This window comes from Scylla paramamosain, chromosome 32 (assembly GCF_035594125.1).
Source record: "Scylla paramamosain isolate STU-SP2022 chromosome 32, ASM3559412v1, whole genome shotgun sequence".
Taxonomy (NCBI): Eukaryota; Metazoa; Arthropoda; class Malacostraca; order Decapoda; family Portunidae; genus Scylla; species Scylla paramamosain.
In genome coordinates, this window is record NC_087182.1 from 1,698,755 (window position 1) to 1,724,502 (window position 25,748).

At 45.1% G+C, this 25,748-nt stretch overlaps 1 protein-coding gene across 7 annotated transcripts in view; it reads left to right on the forward strand.

Moving 5' to 3' along the window:
• LOC135089004 (fibrillin-2-like) overlaps window positions 1-25,748 on the forward strand; it is a 50,602-nt gene that overhangs the window by 16,836 nt on the left and 8,018 nt on the right. For 6 of the 7 annotated variants that reach the window (XM_063984118.1, XM_063984120.1, XM_063984123.1 and 3 more), the window contains exons 3-33: window positions 900-1,290; window positions 1,515-1,754; window positions 2,191-2,371; window positions 2,949-3,750; window positions 4,276-4,398; window positions 4,820-4,968; window positions 6,299-6,433; window positions 7,699-7,821; window positions 8,095-8,193; window positions 8,983-9,141; window positions 10,149-10,307; window positions 10,502-10,624; window positions 10,830-10,952; window positions 11,262-11,381; window positions 11,597-11,716; window positions 11,945-12,064; window positions 12,376-12,536; window positions 13,643-13,844; window positions 14,095-14,217; window positions 14,314-14,477; window positions 14,555-16,398; window positions 16,561-16,692; window positions 16,864-17,010; window positions 17,501-17,643; window positions 18,007-18,204; window positions 18,760-18,957; window positions 20,416-20,530; window positions 21,820-21,876; window positions 22,905-23,041; window positions 23,728-23,867; window positions 24,766-24,868. In XM_063984118.1, coding sequence (XP_063840188.1) covers window positions 967-1,290; window positions 1,515-1,754; window positions 2,191-2,371; window positions 2,949-3,750; window positions 4,276-4,398; window positions 4,820-4,968; window positions 6,299-6,433; window positions 7,699-7,821; window positions 8,095-8,193; window positions 8,983-9,141; window positions 10,149-10,307; window positions 10,502-10,624; window positions 10,830-10,952; window positions 11,262-11,381; window positions 11,597-11,716; window positions 11,945-12,064; window positions 12,376-12,536; window positions 13,643-13,844; window positions 14,095-14,217; window positions 14,314-14,477; window positions 14,555-16,398; window positions 16,561-16,692; window positions 16,864-17,010; window positions 17,501-17,643; window positions 18,007-18,204; window positions 18,760-18,957; window positions 20,416-20,530; window positions 21,820-21,876; window positions 22,905-23,041; window positions 23,728-23,867; window positions 24,766-24,868 — 6,964 coding nt within the window. In that variant the 5' untranslated portion in view covers window positions 900-966. The remainder of the gene's footprint in view (window positions 1-899; window positions 1,291-1,514; window positions 1,755-2,190; window positions 2,372-2,948; window positions 3,751-4,275; window positions 4,399-4,819; window positions 4,969-6,298; window positions 6,434-7,698; window positions 7,822-8,094; window positions 8,194-8,982; window positions 9,142-10,148; window positions 10,308-10,501; window positions 10,625-10,829; window positions 10,953-11,261; window positions 11,382-11,596; window positions 11,717-11,944; window positions 12,065-12,375; window positions 12,537-13,642; window positions 13,845-14,094; window positions 14,218-14,313; window positions 14,478-14,554; window positions 16,399-16,560; window positions 16,693-16,863; window positions 17,011-17,500; window positions 17,644-18,006; window positions 18,205-18,759; window positions 18,958-20,415; window positions 20,531-21,819; window positions 21,877-22,904; window positions 23,042-23,727; window positions 23,868-24,765; window positions 24,869-25,748) is intronic. The other variant, XM_063984121.1, reaches the window with a different exon arrangement.

The window sequence follows — 25,748 nt, forward strand, 5'->3', positions numbered from 1 at the left end:
GGTAGACATTTCTCTCTCTCTCTCTCTCTCTCTCTCTCTCTCTCTCTCTCTCTCTCTCTCTCTCTCTCTCTCTCTCTCTCTCCATCTTTACGTTTCTACACTAAATGTTTAGGAGAAATTATTATTATTTTTTTTTTCTCTTATGCTTTTGTCACTCTCTTCAACTTTGAGGTTAAATTTTATTGCATTCTGTTCATATCATTTTTCCTTTCCTTTCTTTTCATGTTTCTATGTTACTAAATATTTAACACGAATTAGCTATTTGTTTTGTTTTGTTTTGTTTTTCTATTTTTTTTTTAATTTTTCCTTGTCACTCTCCGCCCTTGAGTTTAAATTCCATTGCATTCTGTTTAAATTCCTCATACTCTTCACACTTTTTAACGTTTCTAAACTACCAAATACTTAACCTTTGCTGTTTTTCCTTTTTTTTTTTCCTTTTTTTCTTGTCAGCCTTCAATCTTAAATTCCATTGCATTCCGATTATATTTTATTATAATTATTTACGTCTTTATATATGTAACTAAATACTCAAAACGTGCATTAATACAGTAAAATAATAAGTTGATTCTGGTGGATATCAATTTTTGTACATTGCATTTACATTTAATATAATATTTCAAACCAATTCCATTCCACCAACTCCACAAAACCAGCATTAACACACGAAGCAAATTTCAAAGCGCATCACGAGAAAAACATGAACATTTTAACGTACATGTACTTTACTGAGCCTCATCAAATAACAACCTCCTACTAACCTTCCAATTACAATGTTTTCCCCAATGAACACCATAAAATCAAAACTCATTAAGTAAACAAAACAAGAAATCACCTCACACAAAACCAACACCAAACACAAAACCTACCCTGTGTTTTGCAAGCCTCTGATCTAATTGCAGGATAGAGAAGCAGGAGGAAGAGGAAGTGAGGCAGGCGTCAGAGGAAGAAGAGGAGGAGGAGGTCCCTATGGAGGATAAGGAGCAGCAGGACCAGCATATAATCAGTGCATATAATGTAGTGGAGACGTCCCCGGCACTGAAGAAGCTGCTTGGTGAAGAAGTAGGGAAGGGAGAGACCAAAAACCCTTTTGATGACGAGGAAGAGGAGCAAGAAGAAGCGAAGGGAGGAGAGGAAGTGGTGGAAGGAGAGGAGGAAAATGAGGAGGTGCAGGGTCAACAGGAGACGCGGGAGGAAAGGAAGAGGAGGAGAAAGGGTCGAAGACAAAGAAAGAAGGGGAAGAAAGGAGGAGGTGGAAATGGAAGAGGAGGAAGACGAAAAGCGAAAGAACAGGTATTGTAGTTACTTTTGTTGTTTTTGTATTGCTAATGAGAAATACTCACCACCACCACCACCACCACCACTGCACAATACAACACTCAACACCACGTATTCTAACCCCCACCACCATCACTACCACCCTCACCACAACACCATCACACATCCTCACCTCACCACCACACCACACCACAAGAATCCGACCTTTACCTCTTCTCCGCCGCATTCCTCTACCACAGGAAGCAACTGATGAGGGAGAGAACGAGTCAGAACTGCAAGTCCCATCAACCTCAGAGGAGAACGTGATGGAGGGGCAGGAGGCGGCTGTAACCACGACCTTAAGCCCTGCAAATGAAAGGCTAATGAGGCGCAGGGAAAGAAAGAGGAGGAGAAAAGAGAGGCGACAGAGGAAGGAAAACCAACGGAGAAGAGGAGGAGGAGGACGAAGAGGAGGGAGAAGAAAGGTGGAGGAAGCTGAGGTAAGTGAAAAATTTGTATAATTGTTAATTGAATATGCTTTTTAAATCTTGCTCGCGGTGAGAAGATAGCGGGTGGAAATAATGTAAGGAGTGTGTCCGGGGAGTGAAAGAAGATAAGACAAGAAGGATAATGAGGGGAGAGGGAGAGGAGAGTGATAATTAAGCCACATAAGAATGACTAAAAAATAGGACGATTAGATCAAACATTAGATGAAGACACACACTAATTAACCATCTTCTCGTTACGTAATTACCTCAATTATGAACCGTAAATACAAACAAGACAACTTTACGTCACCTCGCCTTCTTATATGTATCCATCTTTATTAATATTCTCCTTATTTGAGCATTTAAACTTAAACAAACAGAGAAGACATGCTTACTTTTAAATCTTACCCACCACCACCACCACCACCACCACCACCACCACTACCAGGGCGAGGATCGATCAACCAATGAGGTCAGCCAAGGTCAGCAAGGAGTGGTGACCTCTGACTCCACATCACGTGACCCACAACCGGGCGTGCGTGTATCTGCGGCCGAGAGGAGGAGGAGGAGGCGAAGGAGGAGGAGGAGGAAGGATAGGAAGAATAGGAACGGCAGGGGAGGGAAGAGAGGTAAGTAATCTCATGGGTACGTTTTGCATTGATGAGTAAAGTCAATTAAAGAATTCATTAGGTGTTTAAGTTCAGTGTTTAGGGGAAGTAATAGAGGCCATTAAACTAATTTCAGGTCATTTGTTGTCTTGGCTTATCTAACGAAGAACGAAAGTAACTGTTTTTGTTTTGTTTTGTTTTGTTTTGTTTTTGTGTTTGTGTCTTGTCTCTTGTGTATAAGAGTAAGGGATGAGCGATCTTTTAATTGTATCTTCTTTGTGTTTTCAGTCAAGTTATTAATTTTAGTGGGTCTTAGTCTTTTTTCTTTTTTTAGAATATTTTGTCTTCAGTTATTTGTAATTATTTTCACTTTTCTCCGTGTTACATTCACATTTTTACAACAGTTTCCCTTAGTTTCCCTTCAATTATCACTAAGTTTTCTCCTCCTGTTATATTTACATTATCAGAACAGTGTATATTCAGCAAAGTGTAAATTTATCTACGTGTTCAATTCAGATTATTACAACAGTTTATCTTCTGTTAAGTATGTCTTCGTATTACACTCCCTTACTGACTCTGCTCTCCCTTGCATATCCAGAAAGGAGGCGGAACAAGGGAAAGAAAGGAGGAAATGGCAGCGGCAACGGGGACGAGAGGATAGAGATGAATGAAGTTCCAGTAAACGACATCTCTCTCCTTGATACCAATGACGGGGTGGCAGTCTTTGAGGTCGGCGCTAACACCCTCGACGACGTGCCTATCGAAGTCCAGCCGGCGCTGCCCAAAAGACCCAAAAAGCAGACGGGCAACAGAAAACGGAAGCTTCAGCAATCGTCGCGGGAAGGCAGACTCGACCAAACCAGTATTGAGAGTGAAGTCCAGGAGGTTTTAACTACTCCAACGACCACCACGACCACCACGACCACCACTACGACTACTACCACCACTGAAACACCAATGCGTCACCCGAAGGCGCCTGTACTTGCCCCAGTCGAGCCTCAGTACACGGTGGACGGAGACACGGAGACAACGCGTACTATATTTGATTTCTACCCTGAGGACACGAGTGAGGAAGTCCCTGCAGACACGCAGATGGAGGAAGAACCACGTGCTGCCTCTGATGGTGAGAGAGAAAGACCCTCCAGCGACTCCGGCAGGAAAAAAGGCAAGAAGAAGAAGAAGAAGACCGAAACCTCAACTTTACCAGAAGACTCGACTGCAGAGTATCCTGACGAAGACGTGGAGTTGCAGGATTACCAGAACTACTTGTACGGCTTAGAGAACACTGAGGAGTCTTCCAGCGAGGCCACGGCACTGGAGGACCTGTTTCCAGAGGGTCTTCCTGAGGGTTACCCAACGGATAGGCTAAGAAGTGATGGGAACTTCTCTCAAAACACCAGGTATGCAGATAATCCCCCGCCCTGTCCTGCCGCCTTAGTGTCATGTAGATCCTTGAGAGGCGATTGCTTGAGTACCCCCGACACTTTGCTTTAGTACTCCTCCGCGTGTCTTGCTTTGCGCTTCGTTATATATGTTTTCTTTGCGTTGTTCTTTGTCTGTCTGTCTGTTTGTTTGTAGTCTCCCTCCCTCCCTCTCTCTCTCTCTCTCTCTCTCTCTCTCTCTCTCTCTCTCTCTCTCTCTCTCTGACACTCTATAGCGCAAAAAATCATCAAAACTCCCATGAAAAGATTAAAAAATATTGAAACTCCCATAAAAGTTAAAAAAAAAAAAAAATCAAAACTCCCGTAAAAGTGAAAAACAAAATATTAAAACTCCCATGATAGTAAGAAGAGAACCAAATGAACAAAAAGAACCATCAAAACTCCCACGAAAGTAAAAAAAAGAACCACCACCCCAGTCAAGTCATACCTCCCTCACGCACTCCCTCTTCCCGGACTCCTGCTCTCATTTTGTCCTCGCTACAGGTTCATTGAGACGGAGGACATCGATTTCTCGGAGCTGGACCAGTCATGCGTCATCTCAGAGGCTGACAGTATCTACCTCCCGCCGCCTAGGGTCCGCCACGCCCACGTCAGCGCCTATTACACGTGAGTCTCCGGCAGGAATGTTCTAGTTAAGTTACCCTTTAAATTCCAGGTAGCTGTGTGTCCGTTTTCTATGTTGGAGCAGTGTTGGTGTTTTGTGTACTGTGATTTTTTTATGTTTTTAGTTATTTTCTTTCCTTTTTCTTTTTTTATTTATTTCACACTTCACACTCACGCCAGAATTCTGAAACGCTTTCCTCTCTCACCACGACTACTTTCAAAGGCCACAGAGATGATTCACCGAGTTTTCAAGAGTGTTTCTCCTGTTAATACTATACAAACCTTCATAATCTATCACTACAACCGTAAAAACACTCTTAAAAACCGGTGTAACTTCAGCTAACAAGACCCTTTGGAAAATAGTGGTGGTGCGGCGTAGAAGTGTTTCAGATGGTCCTCAGTCTTACTCTCCACCTCTCGCCAGTGTTACCAACCCGGCGCCGCCCCATAACAAATACGCGGAGGCGGTGTATGAGTGTGAGTTCGGGTACCGCCTGAACGAGGACTTCACCAACAGACTCTTCTGCAGGAGAGATAAGTGGCTAGGGATGCTGCCGTCCTGTGTGGCTTACGGTGAGTGTCTGTGTGTGTGCGTGTGTGTGTGTGTGTGTGTAGTTAGGCTGTTTATAGTTAGTGTTTGTGTTAGTGGTAAGTGTTGTTGTTGTTGTTGTTGTTGTTGTTGTTGTTGTTGTTTTCTGCTACTGCTACTACTACTACTACTACTACTACTACTACTACTACTACTACTACTACTACTACTACTATTATTCTTTGTCTTCACCTCCTCCTCCTCCTCCTCCTCCTCCTCCTCCTCCTCCTCCTACTACTACTACTACTACTACTATTACTACTACTACTACTACTGCTACTACTACTACTACAACAACTACTACTACAACTATCATAACCACCACAACCACAACCACAACCACAACCAGTCACTTATGCACCTCACCCCTCAAAAAAAAAAAAAAAGATAAAAGATAAAAGAAAAGAGAACCGACCACTCACAAATGAGCTGTTACCGAAAGTAATTACTCGGCTTACGTTGAATCAAAACCCACACGATGTTTATGAATCATCACAGAACCTTGGGGGAAAAAAAGCACACACCTGAGATTGGAGCGCGTCTGTTATCAAGGTGTTATCATTAGGGACACACCTGCAATCACCGCACTGGTTTAGTGGCCGTGAACTTGCCTAGGTGGTTTATTGGTGTTGCGAAACTGGGCCTCATTAGGGGGTCATGCATGTTATTAGTGTGGTTGTCTGCCCCATTAGCTCATTAGAGGCAAGGGTTGGACCGCGCGGCATGGGGCGAAGGCTGGAGAGAGAGAGAGAGAGAGAGAGAGAGAGAGAGAGAGAGAGAGAGAGAGAGAGAGAGAGAGAGAGAGAGTAGGGAATAAAGACTGGTAGATAACAATATGACCACTAACACACACACACACACACACACGAAGATAAATAAATAAAGAGAAAGAAAGAAAGGTAGTCATCAAGAAGCAACTATGAATAAATATTGATAATAATAATAGTAATAATAATAATAATAATAGGGAAGAAACCTGAATGATTTATACACCAAAACCAAACAAAACTAAACAAAAATAAATAACAGTAAAGAATGTAACACCACCAAAAAAGAAAGAAACAAAAAAACCCAAATCACTCGCAGCCACCACCACCACCACCACCACCACCAAACAACAACAACAACAACAACAACAATAACAACAATAAAAAACATATATTACACACCTCACCCCAACCTCTCTCAAAAAATAAAAAGAAAGAAAATAAACAAAGAATACAAGAAGAAGAAGAATGTAGGAGCGGAAGATTACACGCTCACCTTGTCTCTCCTCTCTCTCTCTCTCTCTCTGTGCCTTCATCCGCTTCACAGCCAAGCAAGCCACGACGGGGAAGTGTGGGGAGAACAACGGAGGGTGCCAACAGATCTGCGAGGCTACTGAGGAAGGGCGCCAGTGCCTCTGCTACAAGGGCTTCAGACTGGACGAGGACGGAATCAACTGCTTGGGTAAGTGATCTGTTATTGTTGTTATTGATGGGTTAAAAGTGTGAATGATGCTTGTCTGTATGAATTGTGTGGTGTTTTGTATAGCCCACGTCTCTCTTTCTCTCTCCTTCCCTCCCTCCGTCACTCCTACCTCCTCCTTCACCCCCTCCGGCACATGTCTTCTCAGCACAGGTGTGGGGATCAGGTGCTGCGCTGCACGACCTTGGCGAGGCTAAGCTGACGGGAACCCATGTTTTCTTTTATTTCTCAATGTTTTCCCTTCCTCTTTAGGGTCACGGGTGCTGCGGAAGGGATCATTAAAAATATAATATCTTTTCCACTCGAGTTCTTTCCTCCGGGCAAAGGTTATACATGTAGCACAGCGGGAATGTTTGGGAGTTTGGACTTGTGATACGTGTCAGTGATCCCCCTTAGTCTTGTCTTCTGCCTGACGTGTTATGTTATGTTCCGGGGGTTTATGGCATGCTTACATCTGTGGATATGCTGAGAATGTGTTGAGGATGTGTTGAGCTGTGTGTGGTGAGAATTAGTGTATTGATATTTGATTTTCAGAGGTACTCAAGGTTTTTTTTCTTTTTTTTTTTGTGTATTTATGTTTGTGTGTAATGATGCTTGCTTATCTTCACAGCTACGTAAGTTTATTTTTCTTTTTATCAATGTTCTTGCTGTCAGACTTTACTGTTGCTGAAACGTAGAGAAGAGAGAACTCGTGATGCGCTTTACATTCTGATAGGAGCCAATTTCTTCTTTTTTTCCATGTACAGTTAATAATTCTCACCTCACTCCCCCTGTTACTGTTAAAATAAAAAGCAGAAAACAGGGAAACTATAATATACGAATATTTGAAAGCGGAAAAAAAAAACGCTTATATATATTTATATATCCACAGTAGCTCATCTTGTTTTTATTAAGATTCTAAACTATTTTTTCCCCTTATTAATATTCTTGCTAAGCTTCTCTGATACTCTTTTAAAAATGTAGATAACAAGGAAGCCAAACTGGACGTAAGGGGAAAAAAGAGATTAAATTTATGAGGTGTTGGACTGACTTCAATATTGCTCCTTTAAAAATGTAGATAGCAGGGAAGTCAAAATGCATATTAAGAGAGAGAGAGAGAGAGAGAGAGAGAGAGAGAGAGAGAGAGAGAGAGAGAGAGAGAGAGAGAGAGAGAGAGAGAGAGAGAGAGAGAGAGAAGCTAAATGTGTGAGGTGCTGGAGCGACTTCCTTGAGTAGACTGACCTGACTGGGGTGGGTGTGTTCCGCAGACGTGGACGAGTGTGCAGTGAACAACGGCGGGTGTCGGGGTTCCTGCGTCAATAGGTTGGGCTATCACCGGTGCGGGTGTCCTTGGGGTTACCGTCTGGCCACCAACGGCAAGACCTGCATCGGTATGTGCTCCTTCACCTTCAGGATACACCGCCTCCCGCACCTTTTTTTTTGCCCCATAACTTTGAGTGGAGGGGAAACTTCATTAAAATCGCCATAAACAGACGTCATCCTCAGGGCTTGGGAATTATATTTGTGTTAATGTGAGGACGAAGAATTATGTGATTAAATAGCGAGTCGAGATGGTTCAAGATTTTTCATTATTTTTTCTTCTCTCTCTCTCTTTCTCTCTCTCTCTCTCCCTCTCTCTCTCCCTCCCTTGTGTTCACCCGCAGATAAGAATGAGTGTTTGCTGAGGAACGGCCACGGCCCCTGCCAAGACACCTGTCACAACACGGAGGGCGGCTACTACTGCACCTGTCATAATCTTCCCGGTAAAGTCTGAGTGTTATCCCGCGTGACGTTAACATTCGGCTTGAGTTTAAAGTTAATGGGAGTTAATGCGAGGTCTGTTCTCTCTCAAATATTGCCACGCCTTATCTCGACAACTTGTATCATGTTCTAATTGGATTTCTTGGTGTTTTCAAGGGTGTTTTCATGATTCTAGTGGTAGTTTAACTAATATTCTACATAGTCAATAAGTAAAACACTCTTGAGAACACGACTTATCATCTCTGTGGTCATTGTAAATAGTTCTTATGAGAGAGCAAAGCGTTTAAGGATACGGCCAAGATTGTGCTGGTGGTGTAGGGAAAAAAAATAATAGGATTTGGATTTTAATTGTAGTTAATTATTATATATGAGTACTGGTGTATTGAAAACTAATTGAGAAAGCAGTTACGTTCAGGGCGCAGGCAGTATATCTCTTCTTGAGCGATTTGTACCTGGCCTGCTCTCTCCCCCCTCTCTCCTCCCTCCACCACGCACCTCATTCTCTTCTCATTCACCTCTTTACCTTCCTCCGTCTGACCTTCACCTTTCACCACCCTCACCCGGTCCTCACTCCCTCACACCCCAACCCTTCCCTCACAAGGCCGCCCCCTCCCCTACCCCACTCCCCTCCAGTCCTCAACCGTTCCCGTTTCTCTCCAATCTTCACCCCTCCCCGTTCCTCCTTCCTTCCCCGCCACACCCAATTCTCATGCCTGCATGTGCCTCTGACTTCACCTCTCTCAGTCTCACTTCCCCTCCCTCACCTCGTCCTGACCTTGGGAGTGTTTCAGGCACACACCTGGCGAAGGACAACCACACCTGCGAGGACGAGGATGAGTGTGCGATCAATAACGGAGGCTGTTCACACATCTGTCTCAACACCTTCGGCCAGATCTTTTGCACGTGTCCCGAGGGCTTCCTGATGGCGATGGACTGGAAGACGTGCGAAGGTGATGCCCCTGGAGTGTTCTGGAGTGTATCGGAGTGTCTCTTGTCTCTTCGTCGCCTTCCTGCAGCGTCGTGAAAATTTTGGAGTTAATTTCTCTCTTTCTCTCTCTCTCTCTCTCTGTTACCTCCAGTTTTTTTTCATTCTGGGTTTTGAGGAACTAATACTACGATTAACCCCTCTTTTCATTGGTTTTATGGTCAAGAGACTGCATTACCTTCGACTTCCGTGTATATAGACGAAGTTAAAGGGAATATCTTACACGTTACAGTTTTGAAATACATATTTTGAGTAGAAGACAGGATAAAAGTTAATATAGACGTGAAATATCTGTTCTTTCCCATTATAAAGGAAGTGAGAGGCTATCGCATGACCTCCCGGGTGAATTTTAATATACGAGAGACGAGGGAATAAATACTTGAGGCTGTAATTTATGGGCATCACTTAAGACGCATAAAAAAAGTTAGTGATCCCTTGAAAAAAATCCGTTTTCTCTCATTCCCTCACCTGGTAACGCACACTAAAGTAATGAGTGATTTACTGCTGTTGCTGGCAGGGATATGAGCTTGTTGCCACATTTCTTGACATAATTTTGAAGTGGAAAGATAGATAATTAATTTTAGTGCTAGTATTGAGTGCATAGTGCTTGGGAATGGCGGGTGTTGTGGCGTTAATAGCACTGCACTGAATTATTATAAGTTAATTCTTTTAAATTAGTACTCTTTGATGTGATAAACTCCATTTCTGCTCTGTCTTTCTATATTTCTTCCTCAGATCCTAATACGATGCCTTACATCAATGAAATATACCCCAAGTCTTATTCTAGGACACTATTGATTTACTTATTTATTTTCCTCTCTAAGTCACCATTCGTTGACGTGATATATTCCAGTTCTTCTCTATTCATCTATATTTCTTCCTCAGATCTTAATACGACGCTTATTTATTATTTAAACTCTAGGGTCCTCTGAGTCTTGTTAATTCATTTACTTATCGATTCTCCGCCGATAGACATCAACGAGTGTGAATACGAGGATATAGCGAAGGGGTGTACCCACGGCTGCATCAACACGGTGGGCAGCTACCGGTGTGCCCAGGAGGACGAACTGGTGCATGCCCTTCAGTGCCCCGCCGGTCTGGTGCCCACGGAGGACGGCGAAAGCTGTAAAGGTGGGTGTGGCTCGGGGGTGAAGTTGGTGGATGTGAGTGATGTGGATGTGGGTCTTGTTGGTCGCCTCTTTCTTCTTCGCCCCACAGTCTGCAAGGAACAATTAACCGTATTAGTTTGTAAGGCGCTCGTTCTTCACCCGATTAGTTTCTTTAAGGATTCAGCGTCACGGTTTCTCTGTCTCTCTTCCCTGCAGACGTGGACGAGTGTGAGGAGGACAACTTCAGCTGCTCGGACATCTGCGTCAACTCTCACGGCTCAGCTCACTGTGCGTGTCCCTCTGGCTTCTCCCTCGCGCAGGACGATAAGACTTGCCAAGGTCAGTAAATTAGGACGTGTTCTCTGCCACAAAATCAGGTAGAAAGTGAACGTGTCTTGTGCAGTGTAAAATATTCCGTTTATCTCTCGTGTGTACACAACTTGCTAAGGTCAATGATTTAAGACGCGTTCTCTGTCATAAGATCTGGTAAAGAGTTAAGTTGCGTCGTGCAGTGAGAGATTTGCCGTTTGTCTCTCGTGTGCAGACATTGACGAGTGTGAGGACGGGACGGCGGAGTGTTCCCACGGCTGCAGCAATTCTAAAGGCTCCTATACCTGCACCTGCCCCGCCGGCCACGCCCTGGAATCTGACCTCGCTACCTGCACAGGTGAGTACCGCTGTAGCTGCCGCCTTTTGTATTTTTATCTACAGAAGCATGTCAGAAATCTCATCTTTTTTTTCTTTTTTTTTTTTTTGCAATACTGACGAAGGCCAAGGGCTAGTGATAAGAAATCTTTCAAAGGATCGCTAAAGAAAATGAAGATGCGTTGGAGCGTTTTGAAACTCTCGCCTGAGATTCCACCTTTGCCTTGCTGTTCATTGTTACAAAGCACAAGGAAAAACAGAGGCGTCAGAATGCATTCACCGCCGCCAATAGTCACGTGCATGCAGTTGGCTCAGCTTTGCTCTCCGGCAGACATCGACGAATGTTCCCAAGATGCCGGCTGCTCCCACGGCTGCGAGAACACGGACGGCTCCTTTACATGTACCTGTCCCGAGGGCCTCACGCTGCACACTGATCTCATTACCTGTGTAGGTAAGAGATGTCCTAGTGAGGAGGAATGACGCAGGGAAATTTTTGAGGTTTTTTGCTTAGTGGTCATTGCTATTGAGTGGATGATGGTCAGAATATTACTGCTTGCATTTCCTCTGGTAATATTTGTTTTTTATCACTGATGCACAATACAAGTGACAAAACAAACTCTTGATGAGAGAGGTGAGTGGGTGCGTGATGCGAGTGTTGCCCCGCAGACGTGGACGAGTGTGTGGCGGGGCACGGGTGTTCGCACGGCTGCCGCAACACCGAGGGCTCCTTCGCCTGCACGTGTCCGCGCGGCCTCTCTCTGGCGCCTGATGGTTTCACCTGTCGCGGTAAAAAATTCTTTTGATTCTTCTCTCACCTAAGTAATTCTTTACTATTCCTACTAACTTAACCAAATGTAATTGTTGTTGTACAAATAAAGCTCTATCATTAATGTAGTTTCTTCATGACACCTTGTCCCAAGCAGATGAGGGAAACAATGCCGCGAGGATATTAATAACTCCCCTGCAGGAGGGTGAAGGCAAGGCCCTTTACCTGTCCCTTCTCTTGGTACGCAGATGTAGACGAGTGTTCCGGGGAGCACAAGTGTTCCCACGGCTGTAAGAACACTGAGGGCTCCCACGCCTGCACCTGTCCCGAGGGCCTGCTCCTGGCGGCTGACCTGGCCACCTGCTCTGGTAATCAGGCAGGGCCACCTTTGTGCACCAGACTGGCGGGGCTCACTTAGACTAGGAGTGCAAGGGAGTATTTCCCACACTTATAAATGGCAGCATACTTAAAAAGAAAAGCCTCGAAATTCAGGCCTGCTTATATCCACATCAAAAGCAGTGATATTTTAAGCGTGTGTGTAAGAATATAAGACTATATCATAGACTGCACACTGATATAGACACTGTCAACGTTTCTTGCTCTATAACACGAGAAACGCGACAATAAAGATGACAAAGCCTTAGGTCAGTAACACCATTCTTTCCACCTGTTGCGGCAGACGTAGATGAGTGCGCCTCGGATAACGGCGGGTGCGAGCAGGTGTGCGAGAACACGGAGGGCTCCTACCTGTGCAGCTGTCACGCGGGGCACGTCCTGGCCACCAATCACACCTGCGTTGACGAGGACGAGTGTGCCGAGGACAATGGTGGCTGTCAGCAGGTAAGATGCTCCTCATGGCTATTCATCACCTCAGGATCTCAATAAGGATGAACTGCTATTTCAGTCGGGGGAGTGATGTCATGCTTACGTCACACCAAGGAGTCTATTTGTACTACGTGATGCGTGGCTCATGGCCGTGACCGTGAGAAGTGTTCTTATCTCTGTCCGTGTGTCTGTGAAGTGAAAGCTTATGTATCGATTGAAACTACAAATATAGCGCGAGTACAATAGTTTTATACGTAGATTAATCTTTTTTCTTTCTATTTGTATACAGTATCCATACCAAATTTTAATTGCTACGTTTACAATTCGTCATATTCTAAAACTGGAGTCTCTAAGCGAAGTGGATGTTTCAGAAAATCTACAACGCAACTAAAAGCAAAACATAGACAATACACTGAACAGATAACCAAGCCATCGAACTCCACGACATGTCTGGCTATTTGCAACCGTGAAAAATCGATCACTGGGTTACATAGACACGGAGACCGACACTGATGAATGCTCTCAAACGTTATCCCACTCTTTTCCTATCACGAGCATGGAGGCGACCCGGCACACGCATCATGACAGCAGATAAATGAATACCTGACTAAGGACCGTACTCTGAAACGCTTTGCTCTCTCATCACTACTATTTTCATGATCAGCCGCGTTCTCAAGAGCGTTTTTCCTGTCAATGATGTAGAAATCTTGTGAATCTGTCACTAGGAACATAAAGAGAGCCTTAAAAACTCTACGTAATTTCAACTGGAGCCTTTCAAAGCAGTCGTGGTACGAAATAGAAGCGCTTCAGAATGTGGTCCCAACAGCGGCGGAAGGTTGCCAGTCATGATCAGCTGTGGCTCGGTTAAGAACGAAGCTTTATAGAAATCGGGGAAAAACAGAAGGGAAAATGTTTTCTATGTACATCGATTACGTCAAAGCCCATTTTCAGCTGGACTGTGATAAAGAGAAGAGTTTTTTCGTGGCTTAAGGGAACAAGAAAGAAAAAAAAAGCGATACTGATGCCCCAGTCCCTATAGAGTACAGTCAGAAAGAGCCATCCAAATTTTGAGAAATGTCTTCAAACCTCCCGCTTGAATACGAATGTTTCATGTTCTTCAGGATTGCACCAACACGCCGGGGTCTTACGAGTGCTCCTGCGGCGAGGGATTCCTGCAGGAGGGGAAGCACGACTGTAGCGACGTGGACGAGTGCGAGGAGGATAACTTTGGATGCTCCGATGTTTGCGTGAACACCTTCGGCGGCGCCTATTGCTCCTGCCCCGTCGGTTACTCCCTCATGCACGACAACAGGACGTGTGAAGGTGAGTTGTTCAGTTTTTTCTTGTGTGGTTTGGTATACTTGTAAAAGTGAGTAATATCTTGAACTTTTACATTGTTTTGTATGGTTATGAAAGGTTTCTCTGTTGGAATACTAATAAATGGGTAATGCAGAAATGCAGAGGCTTTGATCCTGTAGTGGTGGAAAGACTAAGTTAGTTTCTGTTGATAATAAGAATAAGTTACTTTCTGTTAGTGATATGAAGAGTAACGTAAGTGAATGATCATTTGCAGACGATGACGAATGTGAGGCAGGCAGCGGCAGTTGCTCCCACGGCTGTACGAACACTGACGGCTCCTTCACCTGCGAGTGTCCCGAGGGCCTTAGCCTTTCCCCGGACAGCGTTACCTGCCTCGGTATTCACTCCTCTCTCAATCAGTCTGCTCGTCACACTGATGTCTGGTTGTGCATTTAGAGGAATTCAGTAAGGTTCTGATCCCATGTCTCCACAGATGTGAATGAGTGTGCTGCAGACAACGGAGGGTGTGACCAGATCTGCGAGAACGTGGAAGGCTCTTTCTACTGTGACTGCGAGGAAGGCTTTGTCCTCTCCGACGACGGCGCCTCGTGTTTGGATGTGGACGAGTGTGCCGAGGACAACGGTGGATGTCAGCAGGTGAGTCACCCTAGACCAGATCGCCTTGAAGACAATTTATCCTTTAAACCGGTTTGCTTCATTCCTCTCTCCCGCAGGAATGTCTGAACGAGCCGGGATCCTTCTCCTGCTCTTGCTTCCCCGGCTATGACCTGGAGGACGACTTCCACTGCAGCGACGTGGACGAGTGTGCGCTGCAGCTGTCCACTTGCCAGCACGAGTGCTTCAACCTGCCCGGCAGCTACGACTGTCTCTGCCACGATGGTTTCGAACTCTCCGTCGACAACCGCACGTGTGCCGACATCGACGAGTGCGGCGTGGACAACGGCTGCTCGCACTTCTGCACTAACTTCAATGGCTCCTACACGTGCCACTGCCCGCCCGGATTCAAGCTCTTCGTGGACGAGCACACCTGCGTGGACGTGGACGAGTGCGACGAGGATAACGGAGGCTGCTCACACGTCTGTTCCAACTCCAAGGGCGGCTACAAGTGTCTGTGTCCCGAGGGATTTCAGCTCCTGGAGGAGGGAAGTACGCATGAGAAGCTCCACGTGTGTGTCGATGTGGACGAGTGTCTAGACAGTAACGGGAACTGCAGCCACGAGTGTCACAACCTGGAGGGCGGACACGAGTGCAGGTGTCCCTCAGGCTACATCTTCCTGGAGGATGATGATGGGTCACTCAGCCGCCACGAGTGTGTTGACGTGGACGAGTGTCGGGAACACAACGGCGGGTGCAGCCACTTCTGCGTGAACACTGAGGGCGGGATGGAGTGCCAGTGCCCGCAGGGGATGACGATGCCTGAGGGCGGCCAAGCATTCGAGTGCCAGGACATCGACGAGTGCCTGAAGGACAATGGTGGGTGCAGTCACCTGTGTACCAACCTGCCGGGCACCTACGAGTGTGGCTGTCCTGATGGCTGGCGCCTCGACGTCCACTACGACGACATGGACTATTCCGAGGACGTCACCAACTTCGAGGTCTCCAATGACGTCATCTGGAGACAGTGTGTGGACGTGGACGAGTGTGGCGAGGACCGCGGCGGCTGTAGCCACATCTGTCAGAACGACGATGGTGGGTACCTGTGCTCGTGTCCTCCCGGGTACTGGCTGGGGCGGGACAACAAGACCTGCTGGGACATCAACGAGTGCAACGTGGACAAGGGCGGATGTTCCCACGAGTGCACCAACACCGAGGGCTCTTTCGTGTGCACGTGTCCCGAGGGCTTCGTGCTGCGGGACGACAGGAGATGCCAGGACGTGGACGAGTGTGAGAATGACAACGGAGGCTGCTCGGACCTGTGCGTCAACCAGCTGGGCCGCTACCACTGCGCCTGCCCACCGGGCTTCCTGCTGGAGGATGATGACTTGACCTGCTCGGACATAAATGAGTGTGGCAGAGACAATGGCGGCTGCTCTCACACCTGCCACAACCTGCACGGCCGCTACACCTGCAGCTGTCCCGCAGGTCTGGTGCTGAATGAAGATTCCCACACTTGTGACGACGAGGACGAGTGTGACACAGACAACGGCGGCTGCTCACACGAATGCATCAACGAGGTGGGTTCCCATGAGTGTGGGTGCCCCGCTGGCCTCACGCTGGCGGTGGATGGACGCACTTGTCTCGACGTGGATGAGTGTGGAGTGAAGAATGGCGGCTGCTCCCACCAGTGCACCAACCATGAGGGTCACTACACGTGTCTGTGCCCCGCCGGCACTGTTCTCGCCGCTGACAACCACACCTGCGAGGACGTGAACGAGTGTGACAAGAGGAACGGAGGCTGCAGCTACAAGTGTGTCAACACGGAGGGCGGCTACGAGTGCCACTGCCGCCTGGGGATGGAGGTGGGGCGCGACGGGCACACCTGCCAGGACGTGGACGAGTGTGCCGATGGGAATGGAGGCTGCAGCGACCACTGCCACAACACCAGGGGGTCCTTCAGGTAACTCTGCAGGGAGGAACTGTTAGCATACACTATACACTACGTTTTTTTACTCATTTCGTTATATTTCACTTGTAATTGTGTGATCATAAGATGCCCGTGTAGTGTTGCCTTCAGGGGTCCGCGCTGCCGCCAATGTTTCACGCCATCTATCTCCTCCAGGTGTGAGTGTCCCCTCGGGTACTCCCTGGGGCTGGACGGGGCCACGTGTGAGGACATCAACGAGTGTGAGCTGGCCAACGGAGGCTGCTCGCACGGCTGCATCAACACTGAGGGATCCTTCTCCTGCAACAAGTGGGTAACGCCTACACCCTCTGCGGAGTGACAGGATTAATTCACATGAGACTCTTCCTTCCCTAGCCCATGACAGGAGGAGGGAGGCTCACGTAGCTCACCCAGATGAACCAAAAGGGATAAAATATGTCATTTGGTCTTATATTCATACCTGTATCTTTCCTTCTGCAGGTGTTCTGAAGGGTACAAGCTGGGGGAGGACTTGCTGACGTGTGTGGATATCGATGAGTGCCTTCAGTCTCCTTGTGAACACGATTGCGTCAACATCCCAGGCTCCTACTACTGCTCGTGCAAGACAGGATTCAGACCGAGGCCAGAGTGAGTGTTCAGTCTTGTGTTCCTGGGTGTGGATTTAGTACGAGTAAGTTTATGTGGGTTTGTGTGTCACTAAACTTAAACCCGTATTCTTAAACGCTTTGGTCTTTCATAAGGGCAAAGATGTTACTTCTCTTGAGTGTTTTTCTTACTAACAGTGTAGAATGTTGGTTAAGGAGACCAGAATTTCAAGAATTTCGGAGACTGGGTGAAAATTTTAGTTCTCTATGTTCTGACATTTTCTGTGTTCTGACATTTTCGAAAACTAAAAATCCAATAAATAAACTGTGTTAGCAAACTTAATTAACAAACATTTTGGGCAATATGACACGTATGGCCACCTAATTTCTGTAAAAGTTATACACAAATTAGATGAAAATTGTTTAAGGGATTCTGACCTTAAACTGTCAATAGGAACATTAAAACTTCCTCGAAAATCCGTCTCGTATTGTGTCCTTTAAAACATTTAAATCTCTCTCCTCGTGTCCTCCAGCGCCGCTCACCGCTGCTGGGACGTGAACGAGTGCGAGGAGGATAACGGAGGGTGTGCGCGTGACTGCTTCAACACTATCGGCTCCTACCACTGCCGCTGCCCTCGTGGCTACGAGCTGGGAAGGGACAAACACTCTTGCGAGGGTGAGTCAAGTCAAGAGGTGCAACGCCTGTGTGTTACTTTGCCGTTTGTTTTTGTTACCGATGTGTTGATGTTAGTAAGACACAAGGTATAAGTAGACAGAAAGATAACAAGGAATAGGCAGATAAATCGATAGATAGACAGATAGGTGAATAGAAAGGCACATAAACAGACGTACAGATACATAGACAGACATACATTTCAGAGATCAAGGAACCTTTTATGCTCCAAATTGACTATACTCATAACTTACATATACACTTCCACCTTACTCCTTTCAACTTGTCTAAACCTTAAAATCTCCCTATTGAATATGTCCATAACTCACATAAACACAGCCACCTTACATTTCCCGACCTCCCCAGCCAACCCAACGTTCTGTCCTGTGATGGTGGCGCCTCTGCACGGGGAAATGACCTGCTCCCACAACCTCATTGGGAACGCTTACCCTCACGGCACCTCCTGTTCCATCTCCTGCTTCCTCGGGTTCGCCCTTCACGGTTCCCCCAATGCCACCTGCCTCCCCACTGGTGTCTGGTCCGCCAACCCTGCTACGTGCCGAGGTAACTTTGTGTCTATGAATATTTTTTGCATATATAGTCGCACTTTTGATGTGTGCGTGTGTGTGTGTGTGTTTGTGTGTCGGGTAATTGTGTTATGAGGAAAAACTTTTAAGGTAACTCGATGTGTGGTATGTTATGTACCTGCTTTTGTGTCGGTCTATATTCATGAGAGTTATATCTTCCATTTGCATATAGTGTGAAGTAAAAGGCAAAGTGGAGCGGTGTTACGTTTGAGTACGATGGGGAAGAGTTTGGTGTTGATGTTCATTTTCGCCTTGATAAACTAGAAACTAAGTACTGCGTGTCAGAGAGAGAGAGAGAGAGAGAGAGAGAGAGAGAGAGAGAATCAGGCAAATACTGAGACAAGGAGAAAGAGAGAGAGAAAAAAACAGACAGACACAGAGACAAGGACAGAGATAAAAACCCAAACATCACAAAACTACAAAAAAAAAAAAAAAAAACACCACATCAAACAACTTAAATTCCAGAAATAACACAATATTATCACCTTACTATCAGTGACACCACATCACGCTACTTTCCCTACACAAACAGCCATGAAGTGTGCTATGCTCGTTGACGTGGACCACGGGAGGGTATCGCCGAAGAGGTGTACCAGAAGAACCTCCAGCGTGGGCCAGCACTGCTACCTCTCCTGCTCCCCGGGGTACAGAGTGGTGGGGAACCCCGTCAGGACCTGCCAGACTAGTGGATTATGGTCCCCTGAAACTTCCAGCCCGTACTGTGAAAAGGGTGAGTGAGTGAGGGTATAAAGAGGTGGAAAGAGTGAGGGTAGGGTGTGTGTGGTGAAAATGGTGAGTCTCCATGGTGTTGGTTATGAATTTCCTATTTTGCATCACAGGGTACGGTGTTGTGGTGCTACTGTGGTGTGTGGTAGTGGTGGTGGAAAAGATGAGTGTGTGGTGAGGATAATGAGTGTTTGTTGTGATGTTTGGTGTGGTGAAGAGGTAAGTGGAAGTGATGAGAAGGGTGATTGTTTAATGCGTGGTGGTGTGTGGTGGTGATTAATTAATAGAGTGCTGGTAGTGGTGTGTGTTGGTGAGTGGTGGTGTATAAATTAGTAGTTAGTAAGCAAAACAAATAATAATAGGAAATAAATAAGGAAATGTATTAAAAGGGACATACATACACAGGTACAGGTGGAGATCTCTTCCTAAGTTTTCTCCTCCATGCAGACTCTAAAAATAAATTAGAAAAACAAATGGGCAGCTCAATAAAAATGGTGTCAGTCTTTTTTATGCAAATGGTACAAGTATTTTTTTTTTTTTACTCGTCAGAATATTTTCCATTTTTTTTTTCTTTTTTTTTTCTGCCCAACTTGATCCTTCCTGAAATCTGAAGCCTTTCAACCATTTTTTCCTCCTCCCTTCCTCATCGACCCTTTACTTATTTCGCATAGAATCTGTGGTCTCACGTTTCTCATATCGCTCACGTCACTTTTTTTGCTCACGTCACCTTCATTCCTCAATTCCTTCAGCGTATATATTGACAGATTTCCATAGTTTCCTTGTACTCGTAGGTAGCGTGTCTTGTTTTTTCTCCCCTTCAGATATCCTTTCCCATACATTCCTTTTATATCCTAATACGTCCAGCATTGTTCTTTGGATATCTCGTTGTGGCACCGTGTCTTCTATATTGGGACATATTTATATCCTTACAAACCCTGCCATAATCCTACATGAAAACTCCTTTTAAGTGTCACTGCATCCTTTGCTTTACATTCTAACGCATCCTACCATAATCCTATTCAACAGCTCCTAATACATTTTTTTTTCAATATCCATTCTACCGCATCCCAACATAACCTTATTCCTCAACTCCTAATATATCTTTCCTTCAATAATCAAACGTGTCACCGTGTCTTCTCTACGGGCTCATGTTTCTCCTGTGCCTTTTACATCCACAGCCTGCTAAGTTATGCCCAGTAACTTCCAACACGTTTTTCTTTCATTACTCTAACGTGCCACTGTGTGTTTCCTACGAGCCAATGTTTTTCCTGTCTTTTACACCCACATCTATAAGCTATACTCGATAACTCCTAATATGTAATTCTCTCAATACACTAATGTACTACCGCGTTCTTTCTTTTAAATTCTAACACGTCTTACCATAATCTTACCCTATAACTCCTAATACATCCTTTTTTTTTCAATATCCTAACGTGCTACCGTGTCTTTCCTACCGGCGCAGACTCCCTCAAGCCATTCATCCAGTGCCCCAGTGACGTGCAGGTGGATCTGGCGCCCCACATGAACTCCGCCTACGTGCGCCTTCCACAACCTAAGGCAAACGTGGACTGGTTCAGGTGAGGGGCAGGGAAGTACGAGGGAAGGGCGAAGGAAGATGAGGGAGGGCGAGGGAAGGGTGAGGGAAGGGTTACGAAGGGATGCCCGAATTTTTGTGTTTAGCGTCGTTGTTTTTCGCATTTTTGTGGTAAAGGAATGTGTTTCATTTTATCAGGTCACTTTTTTTTTTTCTTGCCTTCGTGGGGCCAGTGTATGTAATGATTCTTTTTTTCTCTCTCTCTCTCTGTATGTGCTTCTGTGTTTTTCTTTTTTAAGCTATGTGTCACTCCTGCTCTGCATATGTTGTTTTCGCCGCGGCTCTCTATTGGGTTGAGGTTTAATTTGCGTCACATGATCAAAAAATCCTCAGTAATTGGCTGTCCTTTGATGCTGTTACGCCGCCGCCAGGAACACTCTATAATTTTGTTTTTTTTCCCGCGTAATCTTTCATAATATTATTCATTATATTAAATCATCTCCTTTATACTTTCCTGTGTTACTGGCGTACGTAATTTTACTAAAGCACTGTGTTCTTTTTTTATAATTTATTAATTTTTGTCACTCTAAATTCATTATATACCTTTTGTGGAACTACTGGTGTTACTAATTGCAAACAAAACACCGTTAATTAATCTAGTCATGGTTATAAGTATACAGAGCAACACTGAGGTAACATTCCTGGTGTAGCGATAGTGTAGCGGTAGTGAAGCGGTAGTGTGACTAACTCCACGTCCCCAGCATCACCTCACAGGGTAGTGGTCGTACTAATAAGCCCCAGGGGTGTGGCTGCCTCCAGGCCTCTCCCCAGGCACACTGCATGCTGGTCCTTTCCTTTAGAAACAATGAATGAAGTGACACAGAAAGAATTAATTGTATATAGTAAATGGGATGCATGTATATGTGTACTTAGTCTGCACTGAGGTACGAGTATAGATAGTTGTCTATGGAAGCATTACCTAAGACTATTGTAAAAGTGTAAGACTTACAGCTTTCTATTCTTCATAGCCCATTTTTACATCACACACACACACACACACACACACACACGCGAGCACAGCCACTCATCTATCCACCCTGCCACACATAAACATTTCTACCTTCTTCCACTCTTGTCTCATATTCTTCCTTCTTCTTTCGTGTTTCATCTCTTTGGTGTTTCCTGGTTACGAAACACATACACACACACACACACACACACACACACACACACACAAACACATCGCCTCACGCCTCAAGACAGATCAGCTTCAGGCTGCGGGCTGGTAGGTGCCTCTCTAGGGAGCTAACCTGAGGTGGTCTTGTACTGTAGATATGCACCAAGTGTTTCCCGGAGGAGAGGCGACTCCCGCGACTCTGAGGACCCGAGGTAACGCTCTCCCTCCGCCTCTTCATTACAGCCGCTGCTCTGCTTGGCTACATGCTGCCTGTCTTATCCTCGGCAGTCTGTCAGTCTGTCATAACGCGATTCCTGTCTTTGCATTAATCTAGTGTGAAAAAAAATAATTTCGTGGCTGCAAAAAATTTCTTCATGCAGCGAAATATTGAACCTGCTTTACATACGGTGATGAGCTTCGCTGCCTGTCTCATCTTCGCAGTCTGTCAGTCTTTCCCAGCAAGATTTTTGTCTTTGCCTCAGTCCAGCGTGGAGAAACATTTCGTGGCTGCAAAATTTTCTTCATGCACCATAATACTGAATTCGCTTTACGTACGGTGATGAGCTTTGCTGCCTGTCTCATCTTCGCCAGTCTGTCAACCTGTCACTTTCCTTGTCCTCAGCTCTGTGTGAGGAAACATTTCGCGCATGCAAAATTTTTCCCCACACTAAAATATCAAAATTGTTTCTAATTTTGCCTTACGGTGATGAGTCTGGTCCCCGCCAGTTTCTTGACTGTCATTGCTGACCTCTTCTTGCTTCACCTCATGAGTGGCAAGACGTAAAAAAATTAACTGTTCGGGTATAAAATGAATTCCATATATTGACAAACAAAAAAAAAAAAAAGCTTTATCTCTACTACTTTTAATCCTTTCTGTTTCTTGCTCGCCGCTCTTGGTGTCTGTCTGTGTCTGTCTGTGTTTTGTATTGATAAATGCACACCTGCATGACTTAACAAACATAAAATGACTTTGATGAATGTTCAGCTAAACACTCATACGAATATTATGTATAAGCACAGGAATAATTACTAAGGTATTCAGTGTTCTAATTACGAATTCAGTATTGTCGTCTCAATTTCTTTTACTTACACTACATTCCTACCTCTGTTTAGGGACTGACACTCTGGTAGCCTGTGCCCCTCTTACACACACACAAAAAAAAAGCCTTCACTCAGAATACAGTATTTTTAGTACCACATTCTTACCTGTCTTACCTGCTGACGAAGGCGTGTCCTGCAGGTACGTGGACGCCTCCCCGGACTGGGCCAAGCAGCTGGAAGCGGACCTGCCGGCGGGGAAGACTACTGTGACCTTCGTGGCGCGCTCCCCAATGTCTGACGAGTCCGCCACGTGTTCCTTCATAGTGGAGGTGCGAGGTGAGTGGCTGTGGGGCGTGGATCGATTTTTGCGTGAAATTGCTGCGTGGAGAAAACCTTTGGCGTGGAATGGCTGACTGGAAGAAACTTTTGGCGAGGAATTGCTGTGCGGAGAGAATTTTTGTTGTGGAATTACTGATTGGAGGAAATTTTACTGTTTCATATTGTTCATCTAATTTTCTTGGCATTTTTTGTAATTAGTGTTTTGTTTTCGTTATATTCATTCACTTCAGTCGCGTTTCATATCACTGGTAAACTATATTTTTTTTTTCTCTCCCTTTACTTTTCAGTAGTTTTGTAATCTATGCCATTGATCTTTGTTTGCTAAGTTATGTGATGCTGTCAGGTTTTTTTTTTTCTAGTGTTTTTTGCCTTTCAGTATTTTCTGTAAATCTGTATCACTCTTTCCTTTCATTTTTCTTTTTTGATTTGTAAGTTACATGTGGTTTGTTTCAGATGTGTCTGGTAAGTTATGTTTTTTTTCTCTCTCTTCTGTAGTTTTATCGTTAATGTCGCGCTTTTTCTTTAATTTTCTTCATTTATGCCACAAGAACTTCCAGGTTTTGGTTAGTAAGTCAACAGTTGTCTCAGAATCTAAAGGCTAGGTGAAGTTAGGTTAGGTTAGTAGTGTCCTCTGCTACCGGTCCCCTTCACAGCCACACACTGCAGGGTCTCTCTCCCCGCAGACAAGGAGGACCCACAGGTGTTCGGGTGCCCTAAGTCCTTCACGGTGCTGCTGACGGAGGGGCAGGCGACGGCAGAGGTGATGTGGAAGGAGCCGCTCTTCAAGGACAACGTGGAAATCTCTCACTTATGGAAATCGCTGGTGAGTGGAAGGGTTTTATTCGCGCTCCTCATCATCACCGGTAAAAGTTTTGTCTGAGTGTCTTTGCATAAAAATCACTTAATTGTTTATAACGTGTGGAAAATTGCCGCTGGTGATTCTTTTTGATCACACGAAATTAGTGGGAATGTTTTTGACCAAACTTAGCGAGCTGACAGTAATTAGTATTGGATTCCTTTAAAGATGAACATCACGAAACTGAAACTGATTTGTAGACGTAGGTAACTAAAACAAACATTATGCTGTTGTGAGAAGAACATATCTGTATTTACCTGCCTGCGTCTCAGTACCGGTACTTTAATTAATGAGAATACGAACAGATTAATATTAACCTGTCTGTCTTTCAGTATTTCCTTTGTTATGAGAAGACGAATGTATGAATACTTACCTATCTGGTTTCTGTACCTCTACTAAATCTTACTTTTTGAGAATACACGAACATCTATACCTGAACTTTATGAGAATACAAACATATTAGTATTTACCTGTCTGGTTTTCCGTATGGCCCGTATTCTGAAACGCGTTGCTTTCTCACCACGACTACTTTCAAAGACTACATAGATGATTAGCCGGGTTCTCAAGAGTGTTTTTCCTGTCAGTAATGTAGAAATCATGTTAATTTATCACTACAGCCATAAAAACACACTTAACCTGTATCATTTCAACAAGAGCCTTTTGAAATTAGTGGAGGTGTCGACAGAATATGGATTTATAACTGTATTATGACACATCCACCTCTAGATAGACTGATAGATAGATAGATAGATAGGTAGGTAGGGAGGTAGATAGATAGATAGATATTTTGTGACCACAGAAACTTTACAACAACCATTCATTTTTAAAAACCGCAAAATAAGGAACACATATAAAAAATGCACAGGAGCCCGGACGCCACCTGACGGCAGGAACCTACCCCGTGCATTACGTGGCCATGGACCCCTACAGGAACAGGGCCAAGTGCTCCTTCGTCGTCACTGTACAACGTGAGTCTTTCTCCCTCCCCTTAATACCAGTGAGAGTAATCTTCAGTTCGTTAGGTAAACCTCCTCGTGTTGCTGTATATAGGAGTAATACTTTTTAATACTTTTTTTCCATCGCTTTTGATGTCAGATTAATTTCTTAGTATGTTCGAGCTCATTAATGAAATATTTCCTGCTGAATATACATTTCTTGCTCAAGCGGGAGAGTCAACAAAGAGAAAAAAAATATCCATAAAAAATAAATAGTTTGTGAAATGTAATTATATACCCTTAACGTAATTATCCCCAACTCTTTGTGCCTCTCCGCTGTGCACTCGCTTCATTAGAGAAAGTGTTAGCCTTTACATCCCTCACTAGATGGCGTTACTCAACCTGTAAATAAGTTCATGTAAAAATATATTGATACCTATTGATCCATCTCACCGGAGCCTTCCTGTGTGCCTTGTGTGTGCCGGCGAGAGATGAAGACTCACTAAAACTTGCATGTGTAGTGTGTAGCCCGTAAGGCGGCGACACACTGCCCCCCGCCGCCTGCACACCCCGGGATATGTGACACCCGCACCACCACCACCACCACCACTACCACCACTGCCACCACCGATAGCGCCTGTCATCCTATGTAGCATCAGTTTCCACTTTCCCTCTTTCTCCTCTTTCCTCCTCCTCTTCCTCCTGCTCCACCACTTGACTTCCTTGTTGCGGTGTCAAAATACCAATCAGTCCTCCTCCTCCTCCTCCTCCTCCTCCTTCTCCTCATCCTCCTCCTCCTCCTCCTCCTTCTCTTCTTCTTTTCCTTCTTTTTTCCTAGATTTTTTTTCTTCCGCCTGTTCTTCCTAGATTTCCTTCTCCGCTTTTTCTTCTTGTTCTTTTTCTTGTTCTTCTT